A 23,103-nucleotide genomic window follows, 5' to 3' on the forward strand; every position below is an offset into this window, starting at 1 on the left:
AAAAAAAGAAGCTCTATATCCTTCATATTTATCAGTCATTAGCTACTTCAGTATTTGCAATGTTGTAATGGTCACTTGAAATAGAAAAAAGATTATGATATTAATAATATTATGTCTTATTTTACAGTAAAACATAAATATTTTGTACTTAAAAATAAATTTATATCATATTCAATATTTGTACTTATCTTTTTTTTCGGATTCACTTTCAAATTACATGTAATTACAAAATTAATAAAATAATCTTTTGAAATTAAAAATATAAATTTTGATTTACTGAAATAAAAAACAAAAAAATATTAATATTGATTAAAAATACAGGGATATAATTGATTTTTTAATGTGACTGATAAAAATAATATGTGATAAAAACAAGATATCAATGCAATATTCTTTTATTACACATATATTATCATCATTGGACAAAGACCATTTCTGTAAGAATATTATATGTATATTGTATAATGATATACTATAAATTTAATTTAAAACTCGGTCGTGTTATGATTTAGTTTGGATTGGTTTCCGGATATTTAGGTTATGTTTTGATTCGGTTAGCTTAAAAATCAAATTCGTATCAAATTCAACCGATTTTTTAAATAAAAACCAAACTTATAACCAAATGATAAAATCGTGTTTGCTGAAAATCATTTCGCTTCGGTCGGATTTCCGTCGTTTTGAAAAATTCCACCATTTCCGTTCATAAAATATTGGTTGTAAGACCATTTGCTTGCCAAACTGAATATATTTTAAATATGATATAATATTATTATTTTGAAATATTATACATAAAATATTTTATTTTAATATATCATGTGAATAATTGAATCCATAAAAGTTAGACCAAACACAGCTGAACCAAAAATTGTACATATAAAGTTTATAGGCAAAATAATCTTTCATTGAAATTCAACTTTTTTGCTTTGTTTCTATTTTTTATAATATATTAGTTACTTTTAGTCAAGAATTATACTATTATTATTATTATTATTATTATTATTATTATTATTATTATTATTATTATTATTATTATTATTATTATTATTATTATTATTATTATTATTAGTCAATTCAAACTAATCCCTCCAAAACAAAATAAATAAGCAAATAAATAATTTGATTCGAGACGACACGTATCGACGTAACACAAAACAGTACTATAGAATCGAGTGAATATAAATGCAAGAAAATCTGCATCTAAGCGACGGACAACGATGTGCTATGTTTGGCTCAAATGAAAAGAATACAAATGAAAAGAAAACACTGTCTTATAGGTCCCAAGCTGCTGCCTGCTGCTATTATAAAACTCATAAAAAAGCAGCACTCACAGCAATGATGTTGAGGACTCAAGTCTAGAGATTTCTCACAGGCCAGCCAGCCAGTCAAAGAGGAACACTCAACTACTGAAGCTCCTCATAATCACATCAAATCAATGGAGTCTCTGCTTATAAGCTCCTTTCCAAAAGCTTGTTCTTTCCCACTTTCTGCTGATTCATCATCCTCACACTCTATTGGTAATCACCCTTTTTCTCACTGTTCTATTCACTTTTTTCTTTCCTTGTATGTGTATAACTTATGAATAATATGATTCCTGTTTAGATTTGGACTGATTAGAGTGTGCTTATTTCAATTTTGATTTATGGGTATTGGTTATTTGATAAAGACAGTGTTCCTGTTTGATTGATTTTACATTTTGTTGGATTGAATACAAGTTTCGAGTCAGGTACTATATGAATAATCATTCTAGTTTCTGGAAAAGAAGAAGTGAAAACTCAGAAGACTTTCTATATATTTGTGCTAGTTCAGGAGTGGGGTTTTAGGAGGGTTTATTGAATTTGATGAAAAATGGTTGTACTATTGTCATTTCATCATATGTATGTATACATGGTGAAAGAGTTTTGCCAGTGACAGGCTTTTACTCAATTAGGTGGTGAAGTGGTGGGTCTGATGGAAAAGATGTTTACCTCTAAAGTCTGCACACAAATCATTATTTTAGTTCAGTGAAACTAGAATGGAGTATGTTAATAAGCCCTTATGAAAATAAGGGCTTATTTTCGGGTTAAGGTACATATTTTAATACTTCTTTTTTTAGAAATAAATGTTAAGAAAGTGGTTCATATTCATTATTTGATTGATAATAAATAATATTTTTCAAGATAAAGTACACATTACTTACTTTTTTCTGAAAATATGCCCTTATTTTTGAAAAATAAGATAAGCCAAACAGCACATTGACTTATTGTGTATTAGGTCAAGTTGTTTTTTGTTGGTTTAGGAAAACTGTAATATGTTACCTGAGCAGTTTTATAGCTTATGTTGCTTTGCGGTCTATTGAAGTGACTAATTTGTAACTTTTTTCCAAAATTTAATGCTAATGGATTCCAAAATCTCATAGAGATTAAATATGGTAATGCTAGGGCCTAAGGTTAAGAAAGGGTTCTAATTACACCTTATACCCCAAATAAGCTAAAAAAACAAAAATTAATTTCGGCACTACAATTGAGTATGGTCCTAAAAAGCCAGTAGTTCTTTTGATCCTCCCAAAAGATTTTCTAGAGCAAATACTATATACAGTAATTACCATTTATATAAATTCTAGAGTATTCTTAATAAGATAATACAACTATACAATTTTTTTTTTCTTTTTGAAGAATACAACTATACAGTTTAATTACAAAAAACTTGTGACATAGTTCCATTCGGCAGATTTGTAGATGCCCTTGGTATTTTGGTCTCGTTTCTACTACTCAAGTTGGGCGCTTTTTCTCATAAACATATTATATGTTGCCTAAACAAATATTTGCTAGTTTATGTTATCTCCTATATCATCTCAGAGCATGGAAAATTTGTAATACATTCAATAAGGACAGTGAAAGACAAAAAATTCCTAAATATATATCACATGTTTTACAATCCTTCTGTCAAAATCAGTCCTGGTGTCCATATTCCTACCAATTGAAGGCTATATAAGTATATGACTGATTGGATGCCAAACAGATCTTCGAGTTCGGAGATGCCAAGCATGGAGCAATATAGAAAGTTCCTTTGCTCTGAATTGTCGACAACCATTGGTGATGCAACATGCTGGAGGCATTAAATATAATTTGTCACTCTACCGGAGAGGTGATACAAAGTATATAGTGAATGCAGCTTCTGAGCAGCCCCTTGAATCTGAGCCTCTCTCTTACCAACCCAAGAGTCTCCAGGGATCACTACAAGATTCATTAAATGCTTTCTACAAGTTTTCTAGGCCTCACACAGTGATAGGAACAGTTAGATTCTATCTCTGTTACATATATATTAAAACTCCAGTTATCTGGGTTTTTACCTTACTTACACCTATTATCTGGCATTATAAGAGATTTATTTTAATTTTCTGTGAACAGGCATTGAGCATTATTTCAGTTTCTCTCCTTGCAGTTGAGAAATTATCCGATTTTACTCCAATATTTTTCACCGGGGTATTAGAGGTGATTCAAGTTCTATTGATGTCAATTACTTTATTACTTGCATCATTTATATAATTCCTTATGCTTGTCAATTCTTTTTTCTCAGGCAATTGTTGCTGCTCTTTTCATGAATATCTATATTGTTGGTCTTAATCAGTTGTCCGATATAGAAATAGACAAGGTAGTAATGCTTATTTATATTTTACTAATTTATTTATTTTTCACAGAATGAACAAATTTCTGGAAAATTGCAGGTTAAATTTCCTTTTATAAATCTTAGTGGCCTGTGCTATATGGTGTGTTTTTAATATAATGCAAATTCAGGTTATAATTCGTGTCTTGTCAGCCTTTTTAGGCCAAATGCATAATTTTCTTTCATTAAGATGTAAAATGGCTACTTAAAAGTGTTGAACGTATCTCTCTGCATGTTTATACCTGTTTCACTTGTAATATTCATATTTTTAGTCTTTCATGATTTTATATTTCAGGTTAATAAGCCATATCTTCCATTAGCATCAGGGGAGTATTCCGTTGCCACTGGAGTCATCATTGTTGCATCTTTTGCTATAATGGTATGCAATTTGAAACTTTGCAACACTCTATACATACATATGAATTCACCATCCTTAAATATGATAATATGAAATATAAGTATACTGTTTCGTGATATAAAAAAGGTAATATTATATCTCTTCCTTCTCGTATTAAAAGAACCAACAGTTTTTATAGTAAGAAGCAGAAATATAGGATCCTTGTCAAAATTCAACTTGTGGAGGATTGTTGTTTTAATATTGACTTAACATAATTTATATGTATGTTTTACAGAGTTTTTGCCTTGGATGGTCTGTTGGTTCACAGCCGTTACTGTTGGCCCTGTTCATTAGTTTCCTACTTGGAACTGCATATTCAATCAATGTAAGCTGTGCTTCAATTCTTACATGGTACACTTTTTGACCAAGATCTTAACTAAGAACTAAAGATTTTTTGTTCATATAATAAAGCAATTACACCTGTCTTAATGACGAACTCTTGTAAATGTGAGTTCAAAATTTATGAATCAATTAATTGCAGTATTTGTGGACTACTACAAAAGTTTTCTGTACTACTGATTTGTGACGGTAAACTGTCATTAAGACTGAGTACTGTTCTGTTGCTACATATCATTCGCCATTAATTTAATAACCACAGAAACTTCTTTCACTTTTTTAATAATGAAATAATCAACTTTGTTGTACTCTGCAGCAGATCTATATCTTCGTCAGTCTCATTTAAGTCAAAAATTGTAAGATAGTTGCGGTGAATTGCAGTATGGTCGCTGTTCTATACGAGTGATGTTGTCCATGTTTCTTTTAGTTATAATATATTGTTAAGTAAATATGATATTATTATGGAGTATGAATATGGCTCCCCCGGATCAAAATCCGATTCTGCCACTGAACATATGTATTGATGGAAGAGCCATTCATCTTTGGTTGTCACATTCTTGAATGACTCAAGCTCCCTCCCATATCAGGTTACCTTATTTATGTACTCTACAGAAAGTACTGTTGGACCCTTCAGCATATATAGTTCAAGGAATTAAACACTCTTAACTATTTTCTATCCTTGAGTAATTGAGTAGAACATGTAGATCTCATGTCACCGGAAGCAATAAAGTTCCGTGAACCATGATGCTGAATCGTATGCAACTAGTGATTGAGGTTATTAAATAGTTATTACAGTTGCTGTAAACATGTATTCTGTTATCCAGAAAACCTTCTGTTCATTTATTAATTCTTAAGATGGAGATCTGATCAATACTTTCCTCAACATGGTAGGTCCAGAGATTTGAATGTTTTATTTTTCTCCCTTATTTGGAAGTATGATGGCGCAGGATTCTCACTAGTTCTTGTATGAAGATAGATATAGTCAATACAAACTGCAGACTGGGAATTGTTATTTGAGTTTGTGCCTGAATAATGACTTGTTCTCGCTGTGTCAGTAAACCTAGTAGTTTCATTAGAACATATTTGTACGGCTTATTACTAAATTACTTGTATGATGTATCAGGGATTCCTAAATCAATATATGCTTCTTCTAATGTATTATATATTTGTTTCAACTCAGATACCATATATGAGATGGAAGAGATATGCTTTAGTTGCCGCCATGTGCATCCTGGCTGTACGAGCCGTGATCGTTCAAATTGCATTTTATCTGCATGTGCAGGTTGTCCCTTCCTTTTGTATATTTATGTCACTATATATTGTTCTCTTACTCTCCTATTGGATTCTATGTCAAGAATACATATTCATACACAACTCTGGTTTCATCAACACATGATACAGTCTGGATAATGCCTCTCAACTGTCAACAGCTTCAGGGTCATAAACACACTTTATCGTTGCTTTGTTGTGTTTTGAAGTACGACCTCAAACTCTCATAGATGAAGGGAAATTATAGAATTGATAGGGTATTGTACATTGCTTCGTTTAAATTGCATTACCATCCCTCTTCCTGACATACTTGGTCAATTTCCAGACTCATATTTATGGCAGACCAGCTATCTTCCCCAAGCCGGTGATCTTTGCAACCGGATTCATGAGCTTTTTCTCTGTTGTCATAGCACTATTTAAGGTAAAAGCTTCTTTGTGGAAAAATTAAATACGCATCTGTTAAAATTTATCTCAAAGATCGGAGTCCGGAGAGGACATTATTCTGTTTTGGAATTATGCATCTCCCGGGGCTGACTAATTCTCGTGTACTGTTAATTAATTACCTTTGGTATTAATCTTTGTGATAAAGATTAAATCTTTGTGATTAAGATTAACAACACACTCTCGGTGATTGTCTTTTTTCCTTTTCCTTTAAGAGAGAGTTTTCTTTGGAGCTTTTCTTTCATTCTTGGTGTAATTCTATACAAATGGTCGAAACAATAAAGCGTGCCAGACTATAAATTCGAGAGTTCCTGTGTTGTGTAGTCTTGATTGACCATTTTTTATTATAATGTCAGTGCTGAATAGTCAGTGCTGCTGTCCGTCCTTTATATATCTTGCAGTTACCAAGTTTTTAAAATTTTTGGAATTGATAGAAAGAAATGAAAGAAGATGAACTTAATTTGCGTAGTGACAGTGATTATGTTGCTCCTACTGTTTAGGTGCACAGAAAACTTTTGAATTACAAGTTGCATAATTTTCATCGGATATTTTATAGGACATACCGGATATTGTCGGGGACCAGATCTATGGCATTCGATCATTTACTGTCCGATTGGGTCAAAAGCGGGTAAGCTACAAATCTTGTACCCAGCTCTCATCTCTTACGGTCATTAAACTTGATGTTTTGCAGGTATTCAATGTGCTAAAATCAATTTTTGCAGGTATTTTGGACTTGTATAACACTACTTCAAATGGCTTATGCGGCTGCAATAATCGTAGGGGCATCCTCCTCCTCCCTTTGGAGCAAATTAATAACGGTAGTTTCGTGCCAGTGTTTTCTAATGTCTTTCAGCTTTGGTCTGTATTATCATGTGGGTTGTTCTGCATAATTAAGCAGATTCTCTTTTTGGAGGACTAGTTCGTATAAAGAACAATGACTATTTTCTGCACTTCTCATTATCATCTAGAGCTGCAGTAGGAGTAAAATTTTATCCTCATGTTTGAACTCCTCACACTGTTATTCTCTTCGCATATCCTTCAGAGACAACTCCTATGTATGTTAACATATCCTCCTTGGATTGCTATAGGTGTTGGGCCACATGACACTGTCATTGATACTTTGGATCCGTGCCAAATCAGTTGATCTGGAAAGTAAAGCAGCAATAACTACATTTTACATGTTTATATGGAAGGTAAACTGTTTTTAAGCATGCCAAGTACATATGTTTCTTCTGGATTTGCTCAAAACAATGCTATTATTAGTTTCAATTCCCAACATGTTACTCTCATAGATTGCAATTATCAGTATTTTTCCGGAGTTCAGCAATAAACCCTTATCAGTTAATACCTCCGCCCTGATGGAAACCTGTAATGGAATATGTGAAGTCAATGGCCAAATAGTCCTCATGCATGTCATTTGTATTTATATTAACTCTGAAAAGGCATCTGTTCATTATTTTTTTAGAAATTAACCTTTTCTTTTCTTCCAGCTATTTTATGCAGAGTACCTGCTGATACCACTGGTGAGATGAATCTTTAGAAGTAGACAGCACTACAGTAGAAGAACCAGCCTCTTCCCTGCTGCTGCATTTGATTTCGTTAGTTGTATGTTCTTGAAACTGTTTATGAATCTAAAAATTCGAAAGAGCCAAGCTCAGTCTAGATTAACTGCAAAGATTCTGTTGTGACCAGGCACTTTCACAGTTCCATTCTCCCGTTAAATCCCCACTGAACCTTATCATTTGCCTTTGTCATCTAAGATGAAAAAATGCAGGCCCCTGATTGTACTTTTTTTTAACGTGTTTTGTTCATCTCACAGGAACAGAGACAGTAAACTAAATACTATTTTTATCTTGTTAAAAGTAGATCCAAAACGATAGTCTAGACGGCAAAGAATCGAACACAGTTAAAATATATTTTGTGAGATTTTAAAAAATTGAAATTTTTTATTTTAAAATATATTTAATATACCTTTTTAAAACCAGAGGCTTCATGTTTTTCTATTTATATTTATATATTTATAATGATAATAACTTTTAGTTAAAACTCAACTCATTTGATCGCGAAGATATCAAACTGAATGATAATTTTGGAATAAATGAAATACATTTTACACATAAACTCAAGAATCGTTGTTCGTTTTTGCTTGTCTTCCAATATAATAAATAAACAACGTTTTTCTATATTTTTAGCAATAGTCAAATATGCACATAATTTAAATTTAATTCAATCACCCTCACTCTATTTTGCATAACTTCCAATAACATAAAGTTTAATATTTGATATAAAGACCCTCTGCTTTGCCTTCCAGAAACTTACTGTAAAAGCCAAAATATCTGTCAAAAAAACGAAAAAAGCGTTAAATAAATATTTCATGTTGGAAAAATAATTTTTATGATAATGAGTATTTATTAGATGAAGATGAACGAATAAAATTTTGTGGGGACCGCTAGGGCTGAAAACGAATCCGAGTACTTCGGGTTCGAACTCGGATTCGACTCGTTAAAAACGAACATAATTCGTATTCGTCTAAAAATGAGCGAATTCGAATCCGGTTTTATATTTTGAACGAATACCGAATCAGATCCTACCATTCTGGTACTCGGACATATTTATTTAGAGTAGTTCGATTAAATTAAGAGTACTCTAATATACATATTCAATAAAGATACTCGAATCGAATTCGTAAACCATGTATATTGTTATGTATAATATACATCATATAAATAATATTTATATTAATACAATACTTTACAAATGATTTCATTTTAGTTATAGTAGATAACTATTTGAGTATTCATAATTTTTTAATTATCTTCTACGAATTCGAATACGAATATATATAAATGAGAAATTTGGTATCGGTTCGAGCCGAACCGGATCTTATACGAATATTGATATTCGAACTCGAATCGAATATGAACAAACTTATATAATTTTAGTTCGAATCCGGACCGAATTCGAACGAGTAATTATAAATTCGAGCCGAATCCGACCATACTGTTGTTAGTACTTATTCGACTCGTTTTCACCCCTAGGGACCGCTTTTAATCTAAATCATAAATATTTTATATTATACAATTTATTACATTACAAATTATAATTTATAAAGGTTATTATTAAATTAAAAATCTTGCAATATCACATGAGTAGTGATATACTTGAGAAAGTAGATTCTCCAAAATATATATATGGCTTGTAAAAAATAATTTTTCTAGATTTTTAATAAAATATCTCAATTTATATAATAGTACTTCGTAAAATACACGCATAGACCTGGTCACCGACTAACCGGAAGTCTCCTGTCTCCGTACAACTTCGGTCGAGAATAAAAATGTTCGTTTAAAAAATAATCAAAAATCTAAAAACAGCAGTAGATTATAGTTCGACCCAAACCAAAACCCAAGCCCAGTTTTTCAGCATAAAATAAAAGCCCTAAAAACGCAAAATCATCTCTCTACTCAGCCGCAGCAACAGCAGATAAAACCCTCAACGCCAAATTTACACTCTGTAAGCTGCCCCCTCAGTCTCTTCTCAGTTCTCACTGCACGATATGTATCTTCGCTACTCTTTTTCATATATTTGTTCATATGTCTATGTAATTTTTAATTGTATACTCTGCTAAACTTTTGCAATTCACTGCGATATGTCGATTTTAGTGTTTTTGGCCCTATCTCCCGATTTAAGCTAGAATTTGATCGAAAAGTAGTTTAGTAATTTATCATTTCATTGTTTAGATGACTAATGAGTTCGATTGTTTAGACAGTAGTCTTTCGATGAATATGTGATACAAGATAAATGTGATTCCCGAAGCGAAATTATTCGAATGAATTTCGTTATACATTTTGTTTTTGTAATTTCAAACTAATGACGCGTAAGGAACTTTGTATGCTTGTTTTGATTATTTTGTTTTGGAATAGGGATAATGTGTAGAATGTTGGTTATTTGTGTATCTTGTATTTGAGTTTAGTTATATATCATAGCAGGCTTCTTATATTGTTGCTCTTGTTATTTTTACATGTAGCTTTGTGCGTAACGCGTCTATAAATATGGACGGAACGGTTGAAGAAGCATCCAAAGCCGTAGCCGGTCTATCTGTTGGAAAATCTACTGGCCAACCAGAATCTGGAGCTATGAGCAAGAAGTAACACACTAACCGACCTTTATACATTCACTTACACAGGGCTTAATTAGCATGTTTGTGTAGGGAAAAAAGCACATAGATACATCTTCACATGTGAATATTATGCTATGTTTATCGCACACGACTGCATCATTTATCTGTTATATAGCCTTTAAAACCATTGAATCTCAATATTTCCAGTGCTTTGAAGAAAGAACTGAAGAATAAGCAGAAAGAGGAGGAACGGAGGCGCAAAGAAGAGGAAAAGGCAAAAAAGGTGTGTGCCAAGTTGTTGAGTCCTATGAGATAATTTTATGGATCGTCAGTTAATTAAAAAAATGTATGAACTACAATTATACATATGTATCCACATGGTACTTGTATTGTTGAGTTGTTATGTTGTAGAAGAATAGCAAGTTTTATATTCCTTATTACTTTTTGTGTGCTTAGTTTTCTAATTTCAATGAACTGGGGCCGTCAATAAATTATTTGATAATTTTACATACAAAGTTCTGAATTTTAAAACGAAAAGGCTTGCTGGCATATTCAGGTTGTTGTTTAGTGGGTTATAAGGTTTCTTTGTTTATCCAGGCTGCTGCCATGCCAACCTCTAACGCACAGAAGTCTGTGGCAGCTGATGATGATGACATGGATCCGACGGTATGCACTATTATTGCATTTTTTCTTGTTCATTATCAATGCTCTGCTAAAATAATTTTTAACTTCATTTTTTGGTTTGTCATTGGCATGAGCAAAATTACGGTCTTGAGGTCAAATTAATTTTATATGTTTTTAGCTAAAAGATTAATATTTTGAATATAAATATTTCTACATCTTAAAATATATATGACATCCTAGTGGATGCCTAAAATTCTTTAAATAAGATTAGAATAAACTTTAATATCACTGTTGTTTTGATTATGAAATATCACTCTTTCTTGCTGCAGCAATATTTTGAAAACAGGATTAAAGGACTTGATGCTCTTAAAACAGCTGGAATAAATCCATATCCTCACAAGTTCTCTGTCTCAATGTCTGTCATAGAATATGTAGAGAAGTATTCTGGCCTGAATTCTGGGGAACATTTGGAGGATGTTGAAGTATCATTGGCAGGCATGTAAAAGTTTCAACTCTAATAATAACTTTTTGTTTTTTTTTCCTTTGTTAAATTTCACATTATTGCTGTAATCGACAGGACGTATTATGAACAAAAGGTCATCATCATCAAAGCTTTTTTTCTATGATTTGCATGGTGATGGTGCCAAAGTCCAATTAATGACAGATGCAAGGTACTCACTCTTCCTTTACCTTGATCCTTGTTACTTCAAGCAAATAAAAGTGTGTGTGTGTGTGTGTGTGTGTGTATTTGAAATGAATTTGATTTTTCTAGTCTTTTATGCCACCCATTTTGTTGTAGTTTGTCATTGTTGTGATACTAGTGAGCACAACTGTGTATGCTGTGTGACATAAATCAGATATTAGCATCCTTGATTACTTGATTTTGTTCAGTTTAATTAGCTATCTATGTTTTGTGTCGGTGAAGTTAATGAAATTGGGATGAGTGGAATGAAATTTTTGCTCAGAACCACATATTTTTCCATCCATTTTATTGCTAGCAATTCAAACTAGAGACTCCAAGAACGAATGCTCCATTCTCCTTGTAAATGCTCTCGTACATCGTTTCTTACCTCTTTGATTTTGTTCACAAATTTTCATCCTATTCGATCCAACCGAATGGGGAGTTGTAGTTTTAAAAGGTTTGTATCTTAATGGTTTCCTTGCTTAGGTAGTTATATTTTTACAATCTGTGGAGAAGAATATTTGTTATTTGACCCACATTTTTATCAAGTATTGATATTCATTTTTCATATTTTATATCATATAAATTCTATTTGCCCTTTAGGCGAAACATAATGATGTAAATTCACCTGAAGGTTTTAGTCACTGAAATTTCGGTTGAGTTGATTTTGCTGGAAAAACAAGCAGGATTTTATCACACAACAATATGCTGTGCTTCTGTTATAATATTTGATTACTATGCATTATTCTTTACAGTTGTTACTTAGGCAGCAAATTCCATTGGTGAAGTTTGTTTTTGATATTGCAGGATATCTGATTTAAGTGAAGCTGAATTTGCAAAGTTCCATGGTGGTGTGAAGCGAGGAGATATTGTTGGGGTTGTTGGGTTTCCAGGTATGAGAGGTTTCTAGTAAAGTTCATATGACGCGCTGACTTTCACTTCTTAGATTGAATATTATGTGAACAAATGTGCTTGTGATTTTTGGGCTTCTAAATAATTAATACGAGAATAGTAACTTGGTGGTTCTCAGGAGTAAAATTAAGAATGACATATTTCCAATGCAAACTTTCTAGTTTACTGTATAATGCAGTTGCAAAGGGTTTTACTACACATTGGTACCAGATTTTGACTGCATCAGGAAATTATTATTGCATCTAAATGCTCTCATGTTATGTATTTTATGCCAGTCTTTATCGCATCAGTTTAGAGACTTGTGTGGGGCCTGAATATATGTAAAATATAGAATTTTCTTTGTCTTTACTTCTGCGATTTCCAGGTAAAAGCAAAAGGGGGGAGCTAAGCATGTTCCCGAAGTCCTTCATAGTGCTGTCTCATTGTCTGCATATGATGCCACGGCAGAAACCTGCCTCTAGTTCTGATAATGAAAGTGTGAAGGTAAGAGCTATGTCTTGATTGGCACAATGTTTTGAATATTTTAATGACTGCATAACTGATACTTGTTTTACAGAAAATTGATGCATGGATCCCGGGAAGTGGCAGAAACCCTGAAACCTATGTTTTAAAGGATCAGGTACAATAATAACTCAGACCCCTCTATGTCTATTGTCTCCCTACATTTTCCTCTTTCTTTTTTCATGCTATTGTCTTCCATGACAGGAAACTAGATATCGTCAACGATATCTGGATTTGATGTTGAACTCTGAGGTGCGACATATATTCAAGACCCGTGCAAAGGTCATTTCTTATGTTAGACGATATCTTGACAATCTGGATTTTCTGGAGGTATGTTACCTGCCCACCCAACACTCTTTATCTGGTGGCTATATTTTTTGCTCTACCTTGTTCCCTGTTCATGTTTAAAAGGTAAGTTTTGATTTAAGGTTGAAACACCTATGATGAACATGATTGCTGGAGGAGCAGCGGCACGTCCATTTGTGACCCATCACAATGAACTGAACATGAGGCTTTTTATGCGTATAGCACCTGAGCTTTATCTGAAGGAACTCGTTGTTGGTGGTCTCAACCGTGTCTATGAAATTGGGAAGCAATTCAGAAATGAAGGGATTGACTTGACACATAATCCTGAGTTCACTACATGCGAGTTCTATATGGCGTATGCAGACTACAATGACCTGATGGAGATGACAGAACAAATGTTGAGTGGTATGTTACATTAAACTGTTTTCTTGCAGACACATAAAATTTTTACACTCAAGATCTTCAAACGTTATTTATTCTCTTGCTTCTTGGCAAATAATAAACAGGAATGGTCAAGGAGCTAACAGGAGGTTACAAAGTTAGATACCATTCAAATGGCTTAGAGAATGAAGCAATCGAAATAGATTTCACTCCCCCTTTCAGGTTTTGGAACTGATAAATAATTTTTTTTGGTTACTTTCTGAATTGAAGGAGTTTGCAAATGCTTAGTAGTTATTAACTCCTGCAGGAGGATTGATATGATTGAAGACTTGGAGAAGATGGCTGGTCTCAACATTCCGAAGGACCTCGCTAGCGATGAAGCCAACAAATATTTAGCTGAGGCGTGTGCAAAGTTTGAGATTAAATGCGCGCCTCCTCTAACAACTGCTCGTTTGTTGGATAAAGTAAATATTTCTGATATTTTTTGATTAAATATATTTATATACTATACATGTATGCAAAATTTGACTTAAAACCTTTTTCTGAAATTTGACTTGTATATATCTCGCTTTTGGCTGAAATGAGGTCAACCTTATGGACTAGAATGAATTTTGTTGCCTGATAGTAAAAATATGTCATATTACCCCAGTGTAGACCTAAATAGTTGCATGAAGCATCCTAGTGTACTGTTGTGCAATTTTCATGTCACTAGTCACTTATCAATTGGAAATAATTTGTTGAAAGTAGAATTTTGGGGTGTGATTAGATGTATAACTATCAACGCATCTTCCTTTGGCAGCTTGTGGGGCACTTCCTGGAGGAGACATGTGTGAACCCTGCTTTCATCATAAATCAACCTGAGATAATGAGTCCACTAGCAAAGTGGCATAGATCCAAGCCAGGCCTGACTGAACGGTTTGAATTATTTATCAACAAACATGAAGTATGTGATGCCTGTTTATGTACCATACCCTATCTTCCAGAAGGATATAAATGAAAAGTTTTGTTAATCTGATCTTTCATTTTTTTTCTGAAATTACTTTGCAGCTTTGCAACGCTTACACAGAGCTGAATGATCCTGTGGTACAGCGACAGCGGTTTGCAGACCAACTAAAGGTATCACACTTCTTTTAGCTTATTCTTATTGATAATATCTGAAATTTCATCCTTACCCGTTTTTTTATTATTTCAGGATCGTCAATCAGGTGATGATGAAGCTATGGCCTTGGATGAAACATTCTGCACAGCTCTAGAATATGGACTACCTCCGACAGGAGGATGGGGAATGGGAATTGATCGGCTTGCAATGTTGCTAACAGATTCACAAAATATTAAGGTATGTTAACTAAAGAAGGAGAATCTAGCTATATGTCTGCCATCTTTTTGTTACCTTACCCTTTTTTTATGTTTTGGTGAACAGGAAGTTCTACTGTTTCCAGCCATGAAGCCACAGGATGAACTTCCAGTTAAAGCAACACAATGTAAATGATACAAGTCCTCTTTCTCTAGCATCTATTGTTATCTACTTGACAGACTTGAGCCATTTCAATAATAATCTGAAGTCTAATTGTCTTTCTTATTTTTTTTCAGCTACAGCTTCATAGATACTAAGCTGAATCTATACCCGATTCCAATTTTTGTTAACCTCAACATTTTTCCTCAGCCAGTGGTATGTTCAAATTTGGGTCAAGACTCATATGAAGCTTCAAGATAACCACAGTCGGTTACCGGTGTTATATATATCAACTTGTAACTTTTATTTGGTCTCATAATGTCATGTTTTATTAATGCATTTCCATTTGTGAAAACTTATATATTCTGTGCACAATTGTAACAAATCATGTCATTGAGAGTTGAAACAGATTGATTTAGAATTGAAATGTTTTCAAAGAGTACTAAAATACATGATCTGTTCATATTGAAATATCCGGTTGTACACCATATGTGGGTTGTAGTACTTTAAATAGAAAATCGAGCAGGTACATCTGTGCTCACATATAGTTGCATGTGATAAATTAATGAAGGTGAAAGATTTGAGTTGGAGCAAATTGAATAGATAATATCTATGTTAAATATTTCTACTTTTTTAAGGCGACATGAATTTGAGCAGGGGCGGATCTAGACACAAAATTTTAGGGGGGTACCAAGCAAATTTTCAGAAAACACCTATATATTTTCAAATTTTGGGGGAGCACTTCCATAATTTTGTAATTTAGAATGGTAAAAAAATGTAAAAAAAAATTTTATGGGGGGCACGTGTCCCCCGTGCCTCTTCCTAGATCCGCCCCTGAATTTGAGGAAACGATGTACAGTATTAATCGTGGAACTTTAAAGGGTCCTGGTGACAAACTTCGTTTTTTTATGTATTCGCAGAAATTTTCCGTGGATAGAAACTTTTTCTATCCGTGGAAAATTATAGCGGATACTTAAAAGTTGTCAGGGACATGTTATTTAACACACACTACCAGGTGCGTCGGATCTATATTTCAAGGGTTTAGATTAAAATTTCATTTTTTTAAGTATCCGCAGAAATTTTCCATGGATAGAAAAAGTTTCTATCCGCGGAAAATTATAGTTTGTTTCAATCCAGACCGTTGAAATACAGATCTGTGTTAGATAAAATCTCCCTGACAACTGATTGTAAGAGCATCTCCAGCAGTGTCTTAGTGTCTTCCTTATAAATATTATAAAATATTGAATCCTAGTGATTTAGGACAAGATTTTGTATTTCAACTCCAACAATGATCCTTATAATTCATTCCTTATTATTATTATAATAATAAATTTGGAAAGAGATTGATAAAAGATGGAAGGAAGAGAGAGAAAATAAGTTACAATAAGAGAGAGAAATGATTTTTTTATTAAAGAAATCAAATAAGGCATGGCTAGTGGTGCCTTATTAATAAGGCATGGAAGGAGGATCCTAGTGATTTAAGGCACCTCTAAGACACTGCTCGAGCACTAATTTATGTCACATTCCTTATAATTGGACTTAGGATATGTCACATTCCTTATAATTGGACTTAGGACATGAGATAGGGAAGCTGCTGGAATTGCTCTAAGGGAACAAAACCTTACTTCTTCGGAAGACTATAAACAGTAACCCGCATAGACAAGATTCAAGAGTGTTGCAAATGAGTGGCATTAGTATGGTTTGATTTATTTTATTTTTCAGAAATAAGTTTATAAATGAAAAGTTTTGTTTGTTTTTTTTGCCGCATGGAATGTTAGTGTTATTATAAAAGCGAATTGTGTTTTAAAGTCATACATCATTTTTTTTCTAGTTATAAATTTTGCCTTATTTATTGATGTTCGTGACTGTCATTGGAATTGATTTTCATTAATGTACGCATCCTTACGGTTTTTAATATATTTCAACATAAATATAAATAAAACATGCAATGTATAATACTTGCCATTTGTTAAATCTGAATTTTGTTTTTGTTTCTAATTTATTTGGATGACTAACTTATAGCATGAATTATTATCAAATATATTATTTTATTAAATAATTGGCACTATTGTGTATTTTATATTTTTCACATAATTTTAAAATAAAATATGATATGATTGCTGAAATTTTAGTTTATTTTTATTTTTAAAATTTATATTATAAAATTAATTTTGTTATATTACTGATGTAAAACTGAAACTTAAATCGTATAAAGAAATAAACTATTTTTTTTATCACCCATATACTTGTGTCTGGTGGATTATATTTACTTTAGAATTTAATATTTTTCAATAATGTAATACATTTTTTAAATATTTAATTGTAAAATACAAATGTTAAATATTTTTAATAATTGGGCTTATTAACATATATTTAAAAATAAGTATTGTTAAATGTCAAAATCTTTAGTATTTTAAGTTTATAAATATATAAAATAATTTAAAGAGATTAGATATATTAGTATTATTAAATAATAAAGAAGTTATACTAATATAATTAGATTAGTTTGAATTGAAATTTATAAAGAAATATTATAAAACACTAACAGAAGAGAAACCACCAGAACTATATGCACAGAAGCTATCTATTTCATTTTAGGTCTCGTTCAGCAAAGTTTTTGAGCTGCCGCCGTCCAGCTGAATTTTATGCTTCGTCCATGTGTTCTTGTGTCGTCCAGCTGGCAGTAGATTCAAACAAATGACCTGAATCATTGTTTGCCTCTCGTTCAGTTCCCTTATTGCTGTATTCAAATGACCTCTAAACAATATAGCGAGGTGAAATAATAATTTTAAATATTAATCACATACTACATTTAAAATTGGATTGAAAGTTGTATAAAAATTAATGAGGATTGAATATGAGTCTAAATTCATGCATGTTTTTTTAATATGCGTAATTTTTTCAAGAGACTTGTGTTTGTTAGAATTATATACTATCTATTCATTAATAATATTAATAAATAAATAAACAATTCTAACAGTATTGTGGTACGGGAGTACCACACCTGCACGTTTGCTTCCTCCCCAAGGTTCATATATGATAAACGGGTTAAATAGTTAATTCATCACTAACCTGGCTGAAAACTTGCAACTGAATCATGTTGTTGAAAAACCTTTCAAACGCATCATCAAGTAATTAAAAACTTTCAAAAACATCACTCTCCGTCAGTTCCGTTAAGTAATTAACGGAAAGTTCAAAAAAGAAATAAAGTAAATACAAAAAAAACAAAAAGAATATTAAAAATTTGAAAAAAAAATGTAAAAAAATATTTAAAAATTTTGGAAAAATTCAAAAAAATTTGACATATTTTTAATTTTTTTTGAAAATTGTGAATAAAATAAAAAATTCAAAAAAATAGGAAACAAAAAGTGGCAAGCTTTTTTTTATTAATTCTTTTCAAATTTTCTAAAATCTGAAGAAAAAAACTTGCCACCTGATTTTTTTTCCGAATTTTTTCAAATTCTTTTAAGATTTTGAATTTTTTCTGAATTTTGTTGAACTTTTGAATTTTTTTCAGAATTTATTAGGAATTTTTTGTTTTTTTTCAGATTTTTCTGAATTTTTTAAGATTTTCTTGAATTTTTTTTCATATTTTTTAAAAATATTTTTGAATATTCCATTAAGTAATTAACGGAACTGACGGAGAGTGACGCATTTGAAAGTTTTTAATTACTTGATGATGTATTTGAAAGGTTTTTCAACAATATGACTCAATTGCAAGTTTTCAGCCAGGTTAGTGATGAATTAGCTATTTAACCTATGATAAACTCCCTCTCTCCCTGTCAGTTCCTGTCAGTTACTCCCTCCGTCCCTTTTTATCTGTCCATTTTGAAAAAAAAACGCATACCAAGGAATAATTGATTGTATGAACTTTTTCATTAAATACCTCTAATTAATATCTTGAAAATGGTGGAATACCCCTACTTTATGTCTTGAAAACATGAATTCAACCAAATTTTAAATAAGTCAAGCCTTGAAAATTGAAATTAGGGAGATATATTTGAAAAACTATCATTAAATTAGTTTTGAAAGTATAAATAGACAGATAAATAGGGACAAATTTTTACTTTCAAAGTGGACAGATAAATAGGGACGGAGGGAGTATTATTTTGGGATGTTCCTCTCATTTCTTTACGTTATTATAAATAGTAAGTTTTTCCCGTCATTACACCCACTATCTTCCCTCACTATCTCATATTTAACAATAAAAACTACTATTACACCCACTACTTTCCTCCACTATCTCAAATTTATTATTAAATATTGATAGGTCTCATAACTTTACCCACTTTTCATCTAACTTTACCCATTTTTTATACATTGTCTTGGTCTCCGTGTCCCCCTCCAATGTAAACAATTGAGGGGACGGAGGTAGTATCTATTCAGGATCGGAATTTATGCATGGTATATAAAGGGTCTTGTTATAACCAAATTTTACAGGCGTCAGGACACGACGTGAACTGCACTGACATGACGGGAAGTACTGGCGACAAGACATGTACTGACAGATATGGATAAGCACGAAGACCAAATCATAACAAAACCACCTATTTAGGAGGGGATTCAAAATAAGAGTATGGATAATGGCATCAGTTGTGGGAAGTTACAAGCACGTGGTGGAGAAGTGGAGTAAAACAAGGAGTTAGAGGAAGGATAGGACTCTTACTAGTAGATATAATTACAATCACATAGATGAAGATAACTACATTACATATACTACACTTATCTTCTACACACTAAAAAACTACAACACACGTACCTTCTCCAGTCTGAGAGTTATCTTCAATATACAAACTTCTATCACCACACCTTTACACCCACACAACCTCATCTTCTACCCTATATCACTCCTTTCTTACGTATAAATCCATAACCAAGCCCCAAAATATACAAACCTATACACATACATATACATATATTAACATACGGTAGCCTTTGTTTCTTCATCCTCTAACAACTGAGCTCTATATCTACATCTCTCTCGAATCATGCTGCCGACGGGAACTCTCTGCTGCCGGACGGGTACACTGAACTGCCGACAGGTACTTTCTGCTGTCGACGGGTACACACTGTTGTCGACGAATAGACACTGCTATTGGACGACATCTGCTTCTAGAGCCGACGACTGTTTCTTTTTGTACTTGTATCTTGTATTTCTCACACTTGTAAGCTCATACTTCATCATTATAGTGGATATTTGGTTGGGACATTCCCACCCGCGGTTTTTAACCTTTTACAAGGGGTTTTCCACCAAAATTGCTTGTGTTCTTGTCTTTTATTTTCTTTTCGATATTCATCCATTCGATCTACTAAATATACATATATTAAACACTTACTCCATTGTTATAGAAATTAAATAGGCTTGGCTTTTAACCCTACAAATTTTGGTAAAAACAGGTCTTTTACCTTATTCTAATAACCACATTGAGGAAGTGAGTTACCTATGCATCTTGTAAGACGATTTCAATAAGAAGCAAGCTCCATAAATTTCGACCAACTCCTTAGATTCTGACCGTGTAGTCGCAACTATGAATATGGATGGAACAATCGAAGAATCATCGAAAGCTGTAGCCACCCTATCTGTTGGCAATTTCACTGCTCAGCCAGTAGCGGGAGTTATGAGCAGGAAGTAACAGTCGTCTCTCCCTCCCCCCGCTCTCTCTCTCTCTCTTTATCTCTGTCTCCCTCTCTCTCTCTGTGTGTGTGTGTGTGTCTGCTGCATTCAATCACCTTTAGCACGTTCGCCTAGCAAACAAGTACTAAGAATGTTACCCTGCATCATTCATCTTTTACACAGCTTTTATAATACTAGGATTTTAATATTGCCAGTGCTTTGAAGAAGGAATTGAGGAACAAGCAGAAAGAGGATGGATGGCGGCGCAAAGAAGAGGAAAAGGCACAAAATGTGCGTTCCTTATGTTGGGTGCGATGAAATAAGTTTAAGTGAAAAAAACATATTTTTACACATTATTCTTCAAATTTTCTTGAATAGAAATTTAACATCTACTGTATATTTTTATTTAGAATTTGTTTAAAAAATAATGCATAGAATATGTTTCTTTCATCTCAAGTTATGTGCAAAAATTCAACTCAGAATATTATTTTGGGAAGTATTTTTTGTCTATCTTTGAAATTTGAAGCAGTTCTGAATTTCACAAACAAGCTTGCTGGCATATTCAGGATAATTTTAACTGGGCTATAAGCTTTTTTTTTTCCCTCTTTCCAGTTTGCTGCGACTGCAAGCTCCCATGTACAGAATTCCTTGGCAGCTGATGGTGACGACATGGATCCGGTGGTATGTAAATATATGGATTCCTTAGCTAAAAGGGCCAGACACCACATCTGTTTTCTGAAAACTGTTATGTTTTTCAAAACAGAAAACAGTTGTGTAGTTATGAAGTTAAACAACCACTAAAATTTCCGATAAATATATATAGTTCCACATCTTAAGATATGTAACATATGTTTGATATCGTAGTGGATGTAGTACCTTCTCCCTAGACGTTGAGAAATTTACTTAAGTATCTCTTTTGTTCTGTTAAGTAAATTAGTACATATTTAAGTGTTCACTCTTTCTTGCTGCAGCAATATTTTGCTAACAGGATTAAAGCTGTGAATGCTCTTAAAACAGCTGGAATAAATCCATATCCTCACAAGTTCCATGTGTCGATGAGTATTCTAGAATATGAAAAGAAGTATTCAGGCCTAAACCCTGGGGAATGTCTAGAGAATGTCGAAGTGTCATTGGCAGACATGTAAAAGTTGCAACTTAAATATTAACTAGGTATTGTTTTCTTTGTTAAAAATCATACTGCTTCTGTAATTGACAGGACGCATTCTGTAATTGTCAGACGAGTAAGCAACACGTAACGCGGATGACATCCACACGACAAAAACAACACCACAAGAGGACATGACGTGACACCAAAGAGAGAGACCGACATAATTGATATTTTGACTGAAAGGATGGACGGCTTCGCTTGGGAACACGACGACACGATGGGTAGCAGCCTCGACATGAACATACACAAGTTAAATGATGACAAGTCAAACCACATACATGTCAAATGGAAATCAAACAGAATTAAGATAATCAATCGCAGAGAAGACAACTAATTCAAAAAGGACATGAGATATGAAGTCGAGTATCCAGAATGACTAGCAAACATGGTGACAGTATAAAAATAACAACGTGACAGCTGGACATAAAGTCTTGACATGATGATCAACGTGACAGCTAGACATGAACTTTTGGAACATCACAGATCATGTCAAATACATTATCACCAATGAGTCGCAAACAACGATCGAGTCACATATTTTGTTAGTTTCGTGACTGATTTCAGTCCAAGTCTTCTATTTCAACAGGACGTGACTAGGACTTGTCCTAAAATCACCACAAGGGGACAATATAGCATACCCAAAACACGATCGGCATCAATGGTTCAACATGATGTGAAGTAAAAAGACCTGACAGGGCCACAAAAGATAAACACAGACGAAAGAGTCAAAAATGGACTAGTTGTTGCGACACGTCCAAGAAACTTGATTAAGGTCAGCTTGATGACAGGGGACACGAAGGTCAACATTATGACATAACATGAATTATTGACGCCTTTGGAGGTGTCCGACGTCTCCAATCTGATTCAACAATACATAACAAATTACAAGTCCTCAGGGGCTCGAATGCACTACATTTGAATCTTTATCACATGTAAGTGAACTAATCCTCTTTGTTCTCTTAGTCTTTAGCAATATGATGATAAGTTGATTACAATCTTTACTTGGGCTTATGCCATTTAGATGATATTTCATGCTTCGAATAAATGTTTGCTTGAACGATTCATGATCTAAGCATAATGATACATGTGCTTGTTTCTTACATGTCTTGCTACTCTACTTGATTTGATATGTGTGATGAAATATGTTATGCAAGTTGTTCCAAATTGTCTTCATGTTTAACTGCTTAAAGTTGACGTCATCATGATATTGATTGTGACATGATATTGCATGAGTATATTTTAGATACATATGTAATGGAC

At 32.9% G+C, this 23,103-nt stretch overlaps 2 protein-coding genes across 3 annotated transcripts; both read left to right on the forward strand.

The window, feature by feature from the left end:
- Window positions 1-1,206: 1,206 nt before the first annotated feature.
- LOC108223968 (homogentisate phytyltransferase 1, chloroplastic) lies at window positions 1,207-7,883 on the forward strand. The gene is made up of 12 exons (XM_017398463.2): window positions 1,207-1,514; window positions 2,998-3,272; window positions 3,387-3,470; window positions 3,556-3,630; window positions 3,938-4,021; window positions 4,275-4,364; window positions 5,556-5,657; window positions 5,970-6,065; window positions 6,642-6,713; window positions 6,808-6,903; window positions 7,174-7,278; window positions 7,576-7,883. Exons 1-12 carry the CDS (start codon window positions 1,433-1,435, stop codon window positions 7,615-7,617), a joined length of 1,203 nt encoding a protein of 400 aa, XP_017253952.1. The 5' UTR covers window positions 1,207-1,432; the 3' UTR covers window positions 7,618-7,883.
- A 1,565-nt stretch (window positions 7,884-9,448) lies between these two features.
- Window positions 9,449-15,549, forward strand: LOC108223462 (lysine--tRNA ligase). Of its 2 annotated transcripts, none has more exons than XM_017397742.2 (18): window positions 9,449-9,595; window positions 10,110-10,229; window positions 10,410-10,485; window positions 10,800-10,868; window positions 11,156-11,321; window positions 11,404-11,497; window positions 12,316-12,401; window positions 12,785-12,903; window positions 12,977-13,039; window positions 13,126-13,251; window positions 13,350-13,632; window positions 13,734-13,830; window positions 13,916-14,072; window positions 14,408-14,551; window positions 14,656-14,724; window positions 14,801-14,944; window positions 15,029-15,089; window positions 15,199-15,549. In XM_017397742.2, the coding sequence occupies exons 2-18, from the start codon at window positions 10,135-10,137 to the stop codon at window positions 15,210-15,212; spliced, it is 1,863 nt and encodes a 620-aa protein (XP_017253231.1). In that variant the 5' UTR covers window positions 9,449-9,595; window positions 10,110-10,134; the 3' UTR covers window positions 15,213-15,549. The 2 variants fall into 2 exon arrangements, with proteins under 2 accessions (XP_017253231.1, XP_017253232.1); XM_017397743.2 differs by having other exon boundaries at window positions 9,503-9,640.
- Window positions 15,550-23,103: the final 7,554 nt, after the last annotated feature.

The sequence above is a fragment of the Daucus carota genome, chromosome 5 (genome assembly GCF_001625215.2).
Source record: "Daucus carota subsp. sativus chromosome 5, DH1 v3.0, whole genome shotgun sequence".
Taxonomy (NCBI): domain Eukaryota; kingdom Viridiplantae; phylum Streptophyta; class Magnoliopsida; order Apiales; family Apiaceae; genus Daucus; species Daucus carota.